General features: G+C 45.4%; 1 protein-coding gene across 1 annotated transcript; it reads left to right on the top strand.

The window, feature by feature from the left end:
- Positions 1-14,649: 14,649 nt before the first annotated feature.
- On the top strand, positions 14,650-19,024 carry LOC138353214 (uncharacterized). The gene is made up of 2 exons (XM_069306095.1): positions 14,650-14,716; positions 18,228-19,024. Exons 1-2 carry the CDS (start codon positions 14,650-14,652, stop codon positions 19,022-19,024), a joined length of 864 nt encoding a protein of 287 aa, XP_069162196.1.
- The last annotated feature ends 725 nt before the right edge of the window (positions 19,025-19,749 follow it).

Below are 19,749 nucleotides of genomic sequence, written 5' to 3'. Positions count from 1 at the left end.
CCAAATATGTGTTCTCGACAACAAACTATGTTAACAGCTTCACAAGTCTCTCAGCCCCTCTACACCCCCAGAACACTGTCCTCTAATTAGTGTAGAGTCCCGGCTGAAGCGGATTGACAGTGTTTCCTTTCACCTCATGCTTCTGATAGGTGTTCTGAAAGGTTGTGTGGAGGTTGTGATTGTAAGGAGAGGGGCGGGAGGGTGTAGGAATTAGGCTTCGAAGAGGTGGCAAAGGGTTGGGAGATTATATATATATATATATATATATATATATATATATATATATATATATATAATGTGTATGTGTGTGTACATACACATTATTCTTAGTGCTGTCCCTCGGGGCCTCTCACCACTCTCGATCCTGCACAAAGATATCACATCAACGCGACGTAGCGATGAGAGAGTCTTGAGAGTAACCCCAGAGCATAGGTTCGAATCCTCCTCATGGTTGATGCTATCACCATCCACCGTAGCTACGGTGCCAAGTCATTTGCCCCGTCGGGGGATCGAACGCTGACCTGCAATAAGCGAGGCCGTCGCTGTACCGACCAGTCCAAGTGGTCGGTACAGCGGTCGGTAAGGTCGGTCGGTATCTTTATATAGATATAAAGTTTCTTACTATGCATCCCTGTTAGAAATTCAAGTCGAAAATACATCTCACCCAATTGCTCGCCAACTTAGTTCTGTACTCTTCCACCTCTTCCTTTCCTTTCCCTTGCTCCCCTTTCCATTCCTCTTCTCCCCTTTCCTTCCCCCCTTCCTTTCCTTTCCCATACGTTGCACCTTCTTCTCTACGACCTCTTCTAATTCTCATTCCAATCTCTAGAAGACTTCGCTTCCCTGTAAGTCCAGAGTAGAAATTAGACTTCCTAGAGTAAGACTGAGGATTGTAATTATAGAAGACAATGAACATGGAAGTGTAATTTAAAGGGGGGAGGGGGTTGAGGGGTGATAGTAGACGAGGGGAGGGGGTTGGGGGTAGTGGTAGATAAGGAGAGGGGGTTGGGGGTGGTGGTAGACGAGGGGAGGGGGTTGGGAGGGCTGAGCAGAGCCCGGTGCGGACTAGTCGGGGTAGAGGGGCGGCAGGTGACCCCTGACGACAGATGAGGACTCAGATAGTGACCAGCCAAAGGGACTGAGAGAATGAAGAGAGACAAAAAAAAGGGGGAAAAAGTGAGGAGGCATTGAGGAGTGATAGTGAAGAGGGGGATAATAAGAAGAAGAGACCGCAGGTAGAGGGAATAAGAGAGAGATAATAGTGATGGAAGGAAGAGAGAGATGATAGCGAAGGCCTAAGTAATAAGGAGGATGGAGAGTGTGAAAGAAAGTAGGTGTATACAAAGCTTGTCTAAACTCGCATTTTTAAAATGCTAGCAGCATCTCTCTCTCCTCCTCTCCTCCCCCCTCTCTCTCTCTCTCTCTCTCTCTCTCTCTCTCTCTCTCTCTCTCCCTCTCCCTCTCTCTCTCTCTCTCTCTCTCTCTCTCTCTCTCTCTCTCTCTCTCTCTCCCTCTCCCTCTCCCTCTCTCTCTCTCTCTCTCTCTCTCTCTCTCTCTCTCCCTCTCTCTCTCTCTCTCTCTCTCTCTCTCTCTCTGCAAGGCGTGGCCACTGGGTTACTCTTACACTTTGTTAAGTAGTTTGTATAAGGCTGTCTAGCTCCTCTTTCACCTTGTTAAGTTTCCAAAAATATGAGGCAAGTTTACCAGCAGCCATTCTTCTCCCTCACAGTGTATACATATATATACTTGATTACAATTTTTACCTGTTCTTGGGTATAATAATACAGGGAAAATTATTGTGCGAGTTTAAATTGAATTATTTCTAACAGATAGACAGGATAAGATCTCTTATTGATAACGCTATTGATAATAATTCTTATCATTGTTTTATCGTATTTTTAATCATTACCACCATTATTTTTATTATTATTAAGTTGTTCTTATTAGTACTATTTTACTCCTGTGATTATTTATATGATTATCAATATTTTTTGGCGTTGAGAGGTATATTTAGACTCCTGACGAAGCAGGTTGATCCACCGGGAAGAGTTCTAGAAGGCTGAGAGAGTACCTCACAGGAAGGAAGCAGAGGGTTATAGTGAGAGTGGCGGTATCAAAGTGGAGAGAGAGAGAGAGAGGTTACGAGTGGAGTACCGCAAGGGTCGGGTCTAGGGCTATTTGTCATAATCACTTGTGATATAAAATGACTATTTATATATGTACATGTATGAGTGTACAAAGAAAAAGAAAATTGTATAACTGGCTTCACAAAATTGTTACTTGTTTAGCTAAATGGACTGTGGGGTTTAGCTCCTGGTCCCATTATGTGCCTCTATAACCATGTCCACTACCGCTCAAGGGATGGGTATGGGGTCCACCTCTGCCCACGGGATGGGTATGGGGTCCACCACCGCCCACGGGATGGGTATGGGGTCCACTACCGCCCACGGGATGGGTATGGGGTCCACCACCGCCCACGGGATGGGTATGGGGTCCACCACCGCCCACGGGATGGGTATGGGGTCCACCACCGCCCACGGGATGGGTATGGGGTCCACCTCTGCCCACGGGATGGGTATAGGGTCCACCACCGCCCACGGGATGGGTATGGGGTCCACCACCGCCCACGGGATGGGTATGGGGTCCACCACCGCCCACGGGATGGGTATGGGGTCCACCACCGCCCACGGGATGGGTATGGGGAGCATAACAACCAAACAACATAAGAATGTGGGTAACTGGAGAAAGCCAAAAGGTAAAAAAGGATAAACAGAGAAGAGAAGGGGAAATAATGAAGGAGAGAACAGAGAGGTTAAAATCTGAGTCAGCTTACGCTTGATAAGATTTAAACATATAAAAACATACTAATAAATTTTTCATGAGTGGGTTGGGTTATTAATAATGTTTAGTCAAATAAAGTAAAAGAAAAAGGATTAAAATCTGGCGGAGTTAAACGCTCTCACACCGAAGTGTTTCGCGGAGGAAGGAAAAAAATATTGATACTTTAATCCGGGGGCGGAGGCTAAGTTTATTGGCCGTGTTTGTCAGTGTGTGTGTGTGGGGGGGGGGGGGCCACACTGCTGGGATAGGGGGGGGGGGAATTACCCACTCCACCCCCCCCTCTCTCTCTCTCTCCTCTTCTACTCTCCTCTTAAGGCTTCTCTTACATTTTATACTTTATCCTTCTGTGCTCCGCCCACCTTTAGCCACCCGACATTTATTTCTCCTTCATATTTCCCACTCTCCTTCTCCTATATATATATATATATATATATATATATATATATATATATATATATATATATATATATATATATATATATATACACACATTATATATATATATATATATCATCATAAAGGTTACATCTTGTAACCTTTAAGTATATACAATAAAGCAAAAAAAAAATCAATCCCAAGGAAGGGGGATGGTAGGAGAAAAGCACACAGAAACTGTATTGGAGGGGACCTAAACATTCCCACTAATGCGTTATGTGTGGTTTCCTCCGAGGCTAAGGGTCCCCCTTCTTCCAGCCAGAGGTGGTACTCCCTCCCTATACATATATATATATATATATATATATATATATATATATATATATATATATATATATACTTATTCTGACATATAATAAGTCACCAAAAATAGAAATATACCTTATTTGCAAACCATGCAAGGAGCTGGCATGAAGAAAGAAGAAGCAACCAGAACAACAACAATTTAACTTGGGGTTCTCATAAGAGGAGACCAGACCTGAGGAACAAGGCTGGACAAAGTTCAGAGCTGAGAGGTATGAGTGATGAGGGAAACACTTAAAAAAAACTTCCCCACATGGACAGAGAAAGAACATGGGAAACATGATCACCCTATCCAAAATTCTCAGAGGTTTAGACAGGAAAAAGACAAAGACATAATATTTAAAATGGGCAGTACAAGAAGCCTCACAGGTGGACACAAAGTACTCAAATGAGCCATAGAAACATTAACATTTTAGTGAATAACTGTAATGCATTAACAAGTAGCGGTAGAGGAAGTCCACATATGCAGGCGATGAGTCACAATAACATGGCTGAAGTATGTTGACTAGACCACACTCTAGAAAATGAAGGGACGACGACGTTTCGACTTGAGAATGGTCCAGGACGGACCGAAACGTCGTCATCCCTTCATTTTCTAGTGTGTGGATTGGTCAACAGTCCACATACGCAGCATTAAATGAAGACATGTCAAAGTCCAAAGGGATTGGGAACCCACACACCTGTCGATTGTAAGGTAGAGAGGCGGGACTAAAGAGCACAAGCTCAACCCCAACAAGTCCAATTAGGTGAGTCCTAGACGAATAAAAATAAAAAAACAGTTGACATATATCCCTCTAGTCCTGACCCAAACACTCCGGAACCAAAATGTCAGAAAAAAGGGGTTAAAAAAATAAATTCCAAAATATTCTGGGATTGAGTTTTCATAATGGTTGCAGTGGATGTTTGTGCCCTCGATATAGGTGATCAATACAGCTGTTGAAGCCCTCGCTACACGCTGTATTTTCCCCAGATGAAACCCCAACCCATGTCCGATAACAGACCCAAATGAAACCGTTCATACCACACAATAATTCAGTCACCAGGATGAATACGTTCATATACAATTAATTAAACTATTAATAACTACAATGAGTCAGATATTACGGTAAACCTATCAATTAAAAAAATAAGACTATCAGGATATCACTTCACGATTGTCGAGGGCGTTAATGTTGTGGATAATGTATAATTGTATAATGAAATTGTTGCTAAAATAACATTTGCAAAGTACTCAAGTTATCATTGTAATCTTTTGTATGGTGATGTAATTATTATTATAACTTATCTGGTGTTTAAGTTAATATTAAACAATCAACAACTTTAGCAGTAAAATGCTTAAGTTGCTGTCATTACGTATAGTATAAAGTGTGAAAGTTGTTAGAATAACATTTCCAGTGTGTTATTGATGCTGCTGTAAGATTTACAAAGTGCTACAACTGATGTTATTAAAAGTCACAGAACAAAAACACATAATAACACTAGAACAAATGAAATAGCAAAACGCCTATTTGGTCCATCGGTAGGTAAAGATTAAGCCACCCAAGAGGTGGCACGGACATGAATAGCCCGTAAGTGGTGGCCCTTTTGAGCCATTACCAGTATCAAGAGCTGATACTGGAGATCTGTGGAGGTGCGACTGCACCCTGCGTGACGGGAGATGTCTCCCGTGACCAAATAGTGACCAAATGGTGCTGGTCCATCCGAGGCAGCTCCTATTTATAGCCACCCAAACTCACCCATATACACCTGCCCTAAGCTTGGAACAATCCACGCATCCGGTATTTTGTTCCACAAATCAACCAGTATTTCCAAACCAGTATTTACCCAGGGTTTTTCCTGAATCTAAACTTCCCAATTTATATCCATTGTTTCGAGTCTTATTCTGTGTTGATATATTTAAAATCTTATTTGTACCCCTTTTAAGAGCCTCCAAGTGACCATCTTGAGCGTGATTTAATGTACTCCAGCAGAGTGCACTCCACACATGGGATCACCCACTCCACACACGGGAACACCACTCCACACATGGGAACACCACTCCACACATGGGATCACCCACTCCACACACGGGAACACCCACTCCACACACGGGAACACCCACTCCACACACGGGAACACCCACTCCACACACGGGAACACCACTCCACACGGGAACACCACTCCACACACGGGAACACCCACTCCACACACGGGAACACCCACTCCACACACGGGAACACCCACTCCATACACGGGAACACCCACTCCACACGGGAACACCTTTCCACACGGGAACACCCACTCCACACACGGGAACACCCACTCCACACACGGGAACACCCACTCCACACACGGGAACACCACTCCACACACGGGAACACCCACTCCACACACGGGAACACCCACTCCACACACGGGAACACCACTCCATACACGGGAACACCACTCCACACACGGGAACACCCACTCCACACACGGGAACACCACTCCACACACGGGAACACCACTCCACACACGGGAACACCACTCCACACACGGGAACACCCACTCCACACACGGGAACACCACTCCACACACGGGAACACCCACTCCACACACGGGAACACCACTCCACACACGGGAACACCACTCCACACACGGGAACACCACTCCACACACGGGAACACCCACTCCACACACGGGAACACCACTCCACACACGGGAACACCACTCCACACACGGGAACACCACTCCACACACGGGAACACCACTCCACACACGGGAACACCCACTCCACACACGGGAACACCCACTCCACACGGGAACACCACTCCACACACGGGAACACCACTCCACACACGGGAACACCACTCCACACACGGGAACACCCACTCCACACACGGGAACACCCACTCCACACACGGGAACACCACTCCATACACGGGAACACCACTCCACACACGGGAACACCCACTCCACACGGGAACACCACTCCACACACGGGAACACCACTCCACACACGGGAACACCACTCCACACACGGGAACACCACTCCACACACGGGAACACCCACTCCACACACGGGAACACCCACTCCACACGGGAACACCACTCCACACACGGGAACACCACTCCACACACGGGAACACCCACTCCACACACGGGAACACCCACTCCACACGGGAACACCACTCCACACACGGGAACACCCACTCCATACACGGGAACACCCACTCCACACACGGGAACACCCACTCCACACACGGGAACACCCACTCCATACACGGGAACACCCACTCCACACACGGGAACACCACTCCACACACGGGAACACCCACTCCACACACGGGAACACCACTCCACACACGGGAACACCCACTCCACACACGGGAACACCACTCCACACACGGGAACACCACTCCACACACGGGAACACCACTCCACACACGGGAACACCCACTCCATACACGGGAACACCACTCCACACACGGGAACACCACTCAGACTGGCATTTATCGCACTGTGTTACAGTCAGACCAGACCGGGATTCGAACTTTCCAACCCAAGGTATTTATTGTAATAAAGAACCCTGTAGTTCTTCGCAGCTCGTAAACTGTTTATTAAATGTAAACAAAGCGGCCATGATTGACGAAAGATGTACAGGTTTCGCAAATCGTTGCGTAAATATGTGTTATATCCTGGCCTCAGGGGTATATCATTATGTGATATATCCAGACTGTCATATATGATAATGTACCCAGACAGGCATACAATTGGTTACGACTACGTCAAAACACGACCTTTTAATTGAGATAACAAGTTATTACAACCTACAACTACAATTGGTTACGATAACGTTAAAAACACGACCTTTTAGCTGAGAGAATAGGTTGTTACAACCCACAACTAGCACCAACAACTGGCCGCCCGCCTACACAGCTAGACAGCTTATCAACATCAGAGAGCGTGACGGGGGAACAAAATTTCAATTTCACTTCATATTGCAGGACTATAATCACAGCTCATGCTGCGAGAGACAGCGTGCCCTGGAAATCAAATAAGAATAGACTAAATTACACACTTCAGGCCCCACGGGGACCTCTGGGAACGACGCTTCAGCGTCTAACCAAAATCTGTATTTCAGATGCAAAGGTTAAAATCAAAAACAATGAAAAAAATGGCAGCGTGTCTCGTCTAGATTTTTTTTTAATATACAGAAAAAGTTGAAAATTATGCAGCATTCCAGTCCTATTTTCATCCTGATAAAATGTAATATTTGCCAAACCTAAATAACATTGGATTCTGCGGCACATATTTGAATACTGTTACAGGGGATATACGAGTGTATTCAGAATGAAATTGAAGGTAATGTTTTGTCTTGTGTGATGCGCTGCTGTGCGGTGTCCGTGCTTGTGCGTGGTCTAAGGCAGGGTGAGGAAGGTAGGCATAGGTACACGCTTGATATATATGTGTGCAATCATGGGCAGGTAAGTCCACTACGGGGTCACCATAGCCCGTTCTACTTGCACCGCTCCTGTGCCAGGTAAGTTACGGGCTCACCATAGCCCGTGCTACTAGGAACTTGTTCCTAGTAGCTACTAGGATTGTTCCTAGATTCAGCTACTAGGAACTTGTTCCGATTAGCTGAATCTATAACAACAACAACATGTTTCTACTTTTCATGACCAAAAATTTACCACTAACGGGTACTCATTCTCAAAATCTACCACTTACTCATGCCAACTCTTGGGTGGCTTAATCTCCCTCAATCAATCAATCTGTTTGTGCGTCCAAGATCTACCTTTAGCTCTTGGACCCCAGCCTTTTCAGCCGGTCGAGTAATGCAATGACTCCCGACTAAAATTTATTATGTCATAGCTTGTTATAAAATTGCGGATGGTGATTGGTTTTTAGCACCTTCTAGTCTAGTTCATTTCATGTTCCTACTATTACGCTGAATGTGTTCTTTCTCACATCTCTGTGGATCATCTACGTCTCTAGTTTCCATCCATACCGTCTTCTTCCATTGTCCACTACGAACATTTACCTTTCCTTCCATGTTGTCAATTCCCCTAAAGTGTTTTCTTATGTCTCCAATCTTCTCTTTCAATCTTTCTTCATACCCCGTCTTATGTAATTCCGAGACGAGCCTCGCTGCCAATCTCTGTTCTTTTCCAAATTTCTTTATGTGTTTTTTGAGCTGGTCGCGCGCTGAGGACCCATAAGTCGGTGCCAAATCAATGACTAGGTGCCTCGGAGAGGCTGCAGGATCCAGTAAGTTCAGTAGAACTTCGGTTTCAACTCCTTTTACCATGTCGTAGCTCAGGCGATTAAGGCAGCGTCTGGGATGCTCTCGGACGCAGGTTCATATCCTCGTCACGGCCCTTGTGGATTTGTTCATTTGATGCATTACACAATTGTGATTTCTGTGTGTACTGGGTGTGATGTGTGGTGTCTCAAGTCGGTGTAGGGAGGTGGTTCCCCTTTCATTGTTTACAGCTACGATGGTCTCCTGTCACTATTCATATTTTCAATACATTATATTTACTGATATAGATTTGCAATTTATCGGATTTCTATAGTTTTCCTCTGTCTCAACTCTTGTTAATCTTGGATCATGTATAAAGAGTGAGAGGTAGGTCTCTACTCCCGTGGTTACTTCTGGTCTCTCACTATACTGCTCATCCTCCTGTTTCTTACTCTCGTCATTTTCCATTCTCTTCCGACTAATAACTTCTCTTTCTAAAGCTTGTCTAACAGTCTGTTATGCATAAATGTGTGAAAAGCTTTTTGGCAATCTAAAAATATGTAGTTTCTTTTTATTATAGTCAATTTGTCAAAGATCTAATATTCGTTTGTTACGCACTATTTCTCTTCCATAAAGTCATTTTGTTTTTGTTTTTTTACAAATCTAATTTTATCTAGATGTTCTACGCGTTTTAATATCATTATTCTTTCAAATAATTTGACAGGGAATGCTTTGTCAGTGACATTGGTCTGTAAATTTATGTCTTCTTACTGACCCGTTTCTTGCATGTTGGTGCCACAGAAGCCGTCTTTTAACTGCTGGGTAACTCACCCCTCGCCAATGAATCCTTAGAGGTAAATTCTGGAAATATATTACGAATCTGAGTAGTTTCTGTTAAGACGTGTACGATACATTACCTGGTGTTAGAGCCTTTGTACCGATTAGAACCTCTAGTTATCTCATTACTTCCTCCTGTAAAGTTACAGGAGTATATTGGAATGAGTGTGAACAGACGTGAATTCACGTTCATAAGCAAAGTTTACTTAGCAAAGGTGTTCACAAAGACTTACACCAAACTACACTTCACCGAGTATAAAAAGCTCCACGCAATCGATTCATCCACCTCACTTACACCAGCACCACCACCAGTATCACCACCACCACCACTACAACCACCAACACCACCACTACCTCCAGAACTTCCACCACCACCACCATCATTAACTTTACAAGCACTTGAAATGCACGAAGGGAACTCAACAAACTGTCATCCCTCAGACAGGAAGGGCTTCACGGTTCAGTTCCTCTGGCATCAGCCTTATATATGCTCAGCTGATTCCCGCCCGCTGACAAAGGCGGCCCTAACACACACACAGACAGCCTCCCACCTGCTATTTGTACAGGGTAAACAACATTCATTTTTTAGTGGGAATAAATATTGGCGCTAGCGATTAAGACGGCGACGACGACACTAGAAGGCATAAATATTCGCGAAAATAACGACAATGGCGACTCTAAGTCTCCTGGGGAAACGACAAGGGACAACGTCTTAATAGTCGTCACCTGTATGTACAAGAATTATTTTCGTGTCTCTTAAACATTTAATATAATTATCTGGTGTTTTGAGAGTCAAAGTTTGTGTGCTTGTTTAGTTTGCGTGGTGGTGGTGCCTGTGTGGTGGTGGTGCCACCTGTGTGGTGGTGGTGCCACCTGTGTGGTGGTGGTGCCACCTGTGTGGTGGTGGTGCCACCTGTGTGGTGGTGCCACCTGTGTGGTGGTGCCACCTGTGTGGTGGTGCCACCTGTGTGGTGGTGCCACCTGTGTGGTGGTGCCACCTGTGTGGTGGTGCCACCTGTGTGGTGGTGCCACCTGTGTGGTGGTGCCACCTGTGTGGTGCTGCCACCTGTGTGGTGCTGCCACCTGTGTGGTGCTGCCACCTGTGTGGTGCTGCCACCTGTGTGGTGCTGCCACCTGTGTGGTGCTGCCACCTGTGTGGTGGTGCCATCTGTGTGGTGGTGGTGCCACCTGTGTGGTGTTGATGGTGGTGCTGCCACCTGTGTGGTGGTGCCACCTGTGTGGTGGTGCCACCTGTGTGGTGGTGGTGCCACCTGTGTGGTGTTGATGGTGGTGCTGCCACCTGTGGGTGTATGGAGAGAGATGTTGTGATATGTGCTGTAAGGTATGTGTTGTATTGTATAGTGTTTGTTGTATATACACAAAACAACACACAAATATGTGTGTTGTGTATGGAGGAGGTCGTATAAGTAGTTTCTTTTGTGTAAAACATCTAAATGCAATTATTATAATTATACATCAGCTTTACCTTGGTTCATTATATAACATAAAAACTGAGAAAGGCTGCAGTAGGCCTATCGGTCCATGTGAGTCAGCTTCTCATTATACTCAACTAATCTCAGTCATAAACATATCTAGCCTACGCTTGAAACAATCCATCGATCCCACGTCTTAATATCACCCGGTAATTTGTTCCATGAACCAACAGTTCTGTTACACACCAGGATAATTCAACCAGTTAAATTAGGCTTGACAGATATGATAATAGGCTAAATTAGAGTCCATTTACCTGATGAAATAAAATAATGATGAAATGAATAATGAAATAAATGATGATGTAAGTACGCGTATGAATAATATTTGGGAGCAGAAAGATGATTATGAGGAGGTTAGTTTCATCATATGATAATGCTATGGAAATGTAACCAAAGCCGTCAAAGATTGAGGAAAGATGTACACGTTTGTAAGTGCTTGCGTAACTACTTCGTGAATCTAGCCCCTGGTTTCCAATTACTGTGCGATGTGTATGGCTGAATGGGAGATGAACGGTGCAAAATAGTTCCACTCTGACCGGGGTTCGAACCCTTTATTTATTATTAAAACTAATTTTATTTTATGAAACTATTATTTTAATTATTATTGTTTGATAAAGTTTAAAGAATATTTAATTGTTATCGTCTAAAGTTTGCGAAGTTCTTCACAGGTAAAGCTTTAGATCACTCACCTCCCATTAGCCCAACCACTTGGGCTGGACGGTAGAACGACGGTCTTGCTTCATGCAGGTCGGCGTTCAATCCCCGACCGTCCAAGTGGATGGGCACCATTCCTTCCTCCCGTTCCATCCCAAATCCTTATCCTGACCCCTTCCCAGTGCTATATAGTCGTAATGGCTTGGCGCTTTCTCCCTGATAGTTCCCTCCCTCCCTCACCTGTCATTAACAGTTTGGAAAATGAATTTGTGATAAAGGTAAGAAAAAAGTTTAACAAAAGTATGTATTTAGCTGTGATTATGTTTCTCATGTGATGGAGATGGTGGTGGTGTTGGAGATGGGGGTTGTGGTGGTGGTGATAGTGGCAGTGACGCTGATGATGAGGCTGGTAATGATGAAGATAGTGGTTGCAGGCGATGAGTCACAATAACGTGGCTAAAGTAAGTTGACCAGACCACACATTAGAAGATGAAGGGACGACGACGACGTTTCGGACCGTCCTGGACCATTTTCAAGTCGATTGTGAGAATGGTCCAGGACGGACCGAAACGTCGTCGTCCCTTCACCTTCTAGTGTGTGGTCTGGTCAAGATAGAGGTTGTGGGTATAATGGAGATGGTGGTGGTGGTGATGGTAGCGACAGTACTGATAGTGGTGGTCTACAAGCAACTAGAAAGGAATCCAAAATCTTGCAGCCACTGAATCCAACAGAAACCGTCTGCCCGAACACACATATATAAGACAGACCGCCACAGAAGTATTTAACCCCACAGGACCAAAAAACATATACACATTAATAATACTGTTTACTTCGCTATGTAAGCTGCTACATATGTTTCACTGAACCAAAATTTACGTAATGTTTCTGATCCAAGATCGTCAAGCAGTTTAGTCATAATTTATATACCTCACTAAAGTGCATTATTCATCGTCTTTCAAGAAGACTGAAGTAGTTCAGCTCTTCTAAGCGGATTTCGTAAGATTTCCTTCTTAGTCTTGGAAATGTTATATTCTTCAGGTCGTGGAGGGTTCTTCAGGTCGTGGAGGGTTCTTCAGGTCGTTAGATGGGATAAAGAGAGAGGGAGAGAGAGGGAGAGAGAGGGAGAGAGAGGGAGAGAGAGAGAGAGAGAGAGAGAGAGAGAGAGAGAGAGAGAGAGAGAGAGAGAGAGAGAGAGAGAGAGAGAGAGAGAGAGAGAGAGAGAGAGAGAGAGAGAGACACACAGAGACAGACAGAGAGAGACACAGAGACAGACAGAGAGACAGACAGAGAGAGAGAGACAGAGAGAGACACAGAGACAGACAGAGAGACAGACAGAGAGAGAGAGACAAAGAGAGACAGAAGCGACGAACATGGGAGAGTTGTGGGCTCAAATTTTTGTAAAATGTTCTTTTCGTGACGAGCCAGCAGTGATCAAAGGCCTGGGTGGTTCTATTGTAATGTTAAACCTTTTCCTCCTCCAATCTGCTTCCCTCGCTCCAGGAATATTATATTCTGCTGCCCCCTGATGTTATATACATGACGGGGGGAGTGGGGAGAGTGAGAGAAAAACTAGGGGAGGTGGCGCATGCGGGGGAGAAAAAAAAAGAGAGCGAGGAATGAGGAAGCCAGAAAGGAGATAAATATATAGAGGAGAGAGTGGAACAAAAATATAGGCAAACCGAGAGACAAAAAGCGCGTACGTGTACGACCTATAAAATGCAAGACAGACTAAAGGACGATCAGTGAGATGGGACAAAAAGCATCAGGTTAGTTAGGTTGGATTTTTTACGGAGTGACAAATCCAGAAAACAGACTTCGCGCGCGCACACCCGACGCCCGGAACCACCTCATTAGAACAATATAACACAACTTTTTCACTCGAATCTCTTTGTCTCCACATCACTCCGCGCTCCGAGGTACAGTCACGAGGACCCTCAAGCATGCAAACAAAACACAAAAGCAATATTACCCTGGCCTGAGGAGAGGCAAGGGTACCGAGGAACAGCAGCTGGAGACGAGGCAGCTGCTGCTGCTGCTGTTCTCAGCGTTCTCATTAAGCACGAAAATTGGGTTGCAACACTTCCCAAAGCTCAACTAGGAGAAGGGAAAGTGCGATAAGCCTCAGGAAGCAGCGAACACTGCATAACGGAATAGGTGTTGCTGGAACTTGTTGCCTCCAAATCGCTGTGATATTTTCCTGTTCTGATTCAATATTAGCCAAAAAAAAATGAGATGATGGGATTCACTGTTCGGAAATATGCTGATGGAACGCGGCACCTCATCCCACTCAAGAGGGAGGCGAATGGATGTTAGAATTCACTCACATCAACTAAGTTAATGAAGCCGAGAAAAGAATTTAAAGTACGAGGAAGTATTTACCCTGTAAGAGGAGAGCAACTACAAGATTTGGAAAGAAAAACATTGGTAAATATATATAATTCCAACAGTAACACCGGATTCACACACACAGGTTAATATATGCAGCATATGGGACGCTGACAAATATTTTACCATCGTGTGTAAACTTTAATCAGGACTGTTTTAAGTTATCTCTACAACTCCTGTTAGACCAATACTGCAGCATCGGGCGATAGAGCATAAAACCTAAACTGAAAAAGTACAGAGTTCTGCAAGAACATTGATGAAAGAGCAAAGAGTGTTAAACTATGAGGATAAGCTAATGACATTATATATCACAACCCTAAAGATGCTGAAGAGAATAAAGAAGGTTTCCGAGAACTGCTTCTTTAAATTAAGAGAAAGAAGGATCAGAGGATATAAGCGGAAACTGGAAACACAAATAAGTCGACGAAATTTAATGAAATACTCGTACCCACTACACGGGTTGTCAACAAATGGAATGCACTAAAAGTAAAAGTTATGGAAGCCACCTCCAGCAATAACGTCAAGGCTAGAGTTGACAAAGAATCCAAGCGTCAGAAACAAGGTCAGAATTGTTAAATTATTACACAACAGACACAACATGACCAGCAGACGAGGCACACACAGATAAACCTCACTCTCCTGTATACAGTGACAGGTGTAGTCAGTGACAGGTGTATACAGTGACAGGTGTATACAGTGACAGGTGTATACAGTGACAGCTGTAGACAGTGACAGGTGTAGTCAGTGACAGGTGTATACAGTGACAGGTGTATACAGTGACAGGTGTATACAGTGACAGGTGTAGACAGTGACAGGTGTATACAGTTACACGTGTATACAGTGACAGCTGTATACAGTGACAGGTGTAGACAGTGACAGGTGTATACAGTTACACGTGTAGACAGTGACAGCTGTATACAGTGACAGGTGTAGACAGTGACAGGTAAGTAGTGATAGACAACTACACCACATCTACACCCACCACACCCTTCTGCCTCGACACCCATCATCCTAACTCCCTACACCTCTCCCTCTCCCCCCCTCCAACTGACCCCATCAGCAAGCCAATGATGGAAAATTTAACGCCCCTGGATATGTGTGCTGAGTTGCCAGTTTCTGTTTTTTTATTCGGTTCTATACTGCCGCAAGGAAAGCTGTTTGATGATCTTGAAAATAACATGGGAAGATGGGAGAGGGAGGGAGAGAGAGACAGAGAGAGAGAGACAGAGACAGAGAAAGAGAGAGACAGACAGACAGAGAGAGAGAGAGAGAGAGAGAGAGAGAGAGAGAGAGAGAGAGAGAGAGAGAGAGAGAGAGAGAGAGAGAGAGAGAGAGAGAGAGAGAGAGAGAGAGAGAGAGAGAGAGAGAGAGACAGAGAGAGAGAGAGACAGACAGACAGACAGACAGACAGACAGACAAAAAGGCATAGACAGAGATCCTTGCTTACAGGTACATTTATTTGATAATTTCTTTCCTATAACCATATAATATTTTTCCACCTGTGTTAACAGTTAAATTATATTCCAGAAGTTCATAACGTTGCTGATAGAGCTACCGTCTCCCACTCTGGTGGTAAGAGGTTCGAGTCTCCTAGGACCCAAGTGAATGAAATGTTATTGCCCACATTTATTATGCTTGACAATTTATATATTTATATACATTATATATATATTACTGCATTATAGGCCCAGTTGTCCAATAAACTGTATTCCATTCTATATGATCTATTATCTTTCGTATGCATCAACCAGGATGCCTAGAGACCGGGCCGCGGGTACACTGAGCCCCGGGAACCAACAATAAGTAGGTAACAGGCAGATATATATAACCGATCCCAATGGGTTAAGGAGCCTGTACACTGGTCGACGGAATATTGACAGATGGAACCCAAGAGCTGAAGCTCAACCCCCGCGAGGCCAGGAAGCCCTTGAGTGTCACCAGTGGGAGCAATTACATGCAGGAACAGTTCCCTTGTTCACGCGGGTACCACCCCCCCTCCCCCCCCACAACCTGGGGCAGTAAATAAGTAATGTTTACCCTCATTCTTCAGCTCCCCCCCCCCTCCCCCGACCCATGTACACAGAGATCCTAGACTGGTTACCTTAGTGGGGGACTCCTGCCTTACTGAGGCAGAGATGCTGATAGGGAGAGTCCTGAAGCTTGTGGATGTAAGGAAGGTTATCTTGAGGTTATCTTGAGATGATTTCGGGGCTTTAGTGTCCCCGCGGCCCGGTTCTCGACCAGGCTTCCACCCCCCAGGAAGCAGCCCGTGACAGCTGACTAACACCCAGGTACCTATTTTACTGCTAGGTAACAGGGGCATAGGGTGAAAGAAACTCTGCCCATTGTTTCTCGCCGGCACCTGGGATCGAACCCAGGACCACAGGATCACAAGTCCAGCGTGCTGTCCGCTCGGCCGACCGGCTCCCATCTCATGTTTACGGGAGGCTCATGTCCCGACTGTCATACGTGTGTCTGCTGGTGTGATGGATACCTTGAGGTGCTTCCGGGGCTTAGCGTCCCCGCGGCCCGGTCGTCGACCAGACCTCCTGCCTGGATGCAAGACGTTATACGATGGTTTCTGTCAACCATAATTGTTGGACAAATATTTTGTGCATGTTATGTGGTGTTGTGGTGGACATTAAGGGGCTTATCCTGTCTAGGCCTGGTCGACGACCGGGCCGCAGGAGACGCTAAGCCCCGGAGGCGCCTCAAGGTAACCTCAAGGTAGCGTGTCAGTGTTAAATGTGAAGTTTCATCCTGTTTCCAGTGTGTGTATTACAAGCCCATAACTTACCCAGCTGCAGTGTGAACACAGAGACTTCAAGCTGGTCTAGGTACCTGGGAGTTAGTCAGCTGTCACGGGCTGCTTCCTAGGGGTGGAGGCCTGGTCGAGGACCGGGCCGCGGGGACACTATAAAAGCCCCGAAATCATCTCAAGATAACCTCAAGATATGGTCTATAGCTGTTACTATATCACATCAGCTGCTGATCTCTGACCTGTATGATGACGGGACGAGGAAGAGAGACCACGGAATAAATCTTTATCATTTCAAACCATTTCTCGTTCCTCCCATCTTATCGTCCTCCCCCTCTCTTCTTCCTCCTTCCATCATCACAGGTTTCCCTCAAGGTTCGTGTACTCTTTTCTTCCCCAAAATCTATGTATCAAGGCTTTTTCTACCCTTCGCGTCCCGTCCGTCACAAATTACCTCCAGTATACGAGCAAAAGAATAATGGATGAGCCGGGCCGCCGCCTTGTTACCAGTACTGCCCTGGACGCCTGACCGACGTTCGCATCACTTACACATTCATCCTTTGACTCCACAAAGCTAAGCCAAATACCTTGTATTTAAACATTTATTTGGCTATATTTACACATTTACTAAAATCGTATTAAGTACGGTAAATATTTCTACTGCTTATATGTATAATATATTCCTTACTATTTGATATGTCGCTTCATTCAATAATTAGATAATTATCATACAATAATTACATTAGTTGTATGCACGGGCACGGATATTGTTTGGGACATGAGCGTCCGCCATGAGAGAGAGAGAGAGAGACAGAGAGAGAGAGACAGAGAGAGAGACAGAGAGACAGACAGACAGACAGAGAGAGAGAGAGAGAGAGAGAGAGAGCCATCATTCACATAATCATAAGTCCTGCTGAGCAGACAGAAACACCGTCAACTATATATTATATAACAGTATTGTATATCAGTATTATATAATTTTCTCGTGTACTGGTCAGTTTATTGGACTCTCAAATTTGATTGAGTCTACAGCTAAGGTATTAAAATTACGACTTGAAACTCGCGCCAAAAGATTCTATTTTATAGATTTTACTTTGCAATTTGAAACAGTATATAGTTACTTCATATGCATTATCTTCATATGCAAAGTTGCTAGCTTAGATATGAATTATTGGTGTTAGCTGAAACTGCTCGGTACAGTGACGGTCTGGCTTCCTGCAGGGTCGGCGTTCGATCCCTTATGGTCTATCTGATTGGGCACCATTCCTTCACTGTATCCATATATCTCGACTCTCAGCCTGTCCTTATATCCCAGCTCTCAGCCTGTCCCTATATCCCAGCTCTCAGCCTGTCCTTATATCCCAGCTCTCAGCCTGTCCTTATATCCCAACTCTCAGCCTGTCCCTATATCCCAGCTCTCAGCCTGTCCTTATATCCCAGCTCTCAGCCTGTCCTTATATCCCAGCTCTCAGCCTGTCCCTATATCCCAGCTCTCAGCCTGTCCCTATATCCCAGCTCTCAGCCTGTCCTTATATCCCAGCTCTCAGCCTGTCCTTATATCCCAACTCTCAGCCTGTCCCTATTCCCCAGCTCTCAGCCTGTCCCTATATCCCAGCTCTCAGCCTGTCCTTATATCCCAGCTCTCAGCCTGTCCTTATATCCCAACTCTCAGCCTGTCCCTATTCCCCAGCTCTCAGCATGTCCCTATACCCCAGCTCTCAGCCTGTCCTTATATCCCAACTCTCAGCCTGTCCTTATATCCCAGCTCTCAGCCTGTCCCTAAATCCCAGCTCTCAGCCTGTCCCTATATCCCAGCTCTCAGCCTGTCCCTATATCCCAGCTCTCAGCCTGTCCCTATATCCCAGCTCTCAGCCTGTCCCTATATCCCAGCTCTCAGCCTGTCCCTATATCCCAGCTCTCAGCCTGTCCTTATATCCCAGCTCTCAGCCTGTCCCTATATCCCAGCTCTCAACCTGTCCCTATATCCCAGCTCTCAGCCTGTCCCTATATCCCAGCTCTCAGCCTGTCCTTATATCCCAGCTCTCAGCCTGTCCCTCCAGCTCTAAGCCTGTCCCTCCAGCTCTCAGCCTGTCCTTGGAACAGCGGCAGTAGAGAGGAGTCCATGGGAAGGTGTTGATGGGATCAGTCTACTGCATTGAAATCAATAGTTTTCATAATCTAAATATTACAAATATTATCTCTTGTAGCCCCTTTGCCCTAAACTGTTCTGCGTTTAGTATTGCTCTTCTTTACTGCCTTCCGACCCCCTTTATGACTCGTAATTACCGTGCAACAAGTGCCATACGCGACATTTCAGGACATTTTATTGTACTTGCGACTTGGGAGGAGAAGACCCTATCGCAGACATTAAGACTTAATGCAAGACGGGTGTTGTCTGTTTGGATGGTAATGTGGTGGTGGCATGTTCTCTGTCGTTAGTGCCTGGCTGGTTGGCTGGCTGGCTGGTTGGTTGGTTGGCTGGCTGGTTGGTTGGTTGGTTAGTTGGTTGGTTGGCTGGTTGGCTGGTTGGCTGGCTGGTTGGTTGGTTGGTTGGTTGGTTGGCTGCCTGCTTGCCTGCCTGCCTGCCTATCTGCATACCTGCCTCTCTAAGTGTGCCTTTGTCTCTGTGTTTCTACGTCGATGTTGTCAACTAGTTTATTCACTGCAGGTCGTCACTCTACGGGCTCCTGGTGGGAGAGGCTCTTCCTTCACCTTGCTGCTATGTGTTGTCGACGCTAAAACATTACGACCATTAGCACACACTACCACTCCTTCATCAACTACCAATCATTTAACGATTACCTGTTACATCATGTTCATACTTTTACGTCCATCAG

Source organism: Procambarus clarkii, chromosome 56 (genome assembly GCF_040958095.1).
Source record: "Procambarus clarkii isolate CNS0578487 chromosome 56, FALCON_Pclarkii_2.0, whole genome shotgun sequence".
Taxonomy (NCBI): Eukaryota; Metazoa; Arthropoda; class Malacostraca; order Decapoda; family Cambaridae; genus Procambarus; species Procambarus clarkii.
The sequence above is the reverse complement of the archived record's forward strand: the minus strand, read 5'-3'. Positions and strand labels throughout refer to the sequence as shown.

Bases quoted from the DNA above. Each gene is read 5' to 3' on its own strand.
- LOC138353214 (XM_069306095.1), top strand. From the start codon at position 14,650: ATGGAAGCCACCTCCAGCAATAACGTCAAGGCTAGAGTTGACAAAGAA. The intron at 14,717-18,227 runs GTCAGAATTGTT...CTTATATCCCAG, and splicing joins ATCCAAGCGTCAGAAACAAG to CTCTCAGCCTGTCCCTATAT.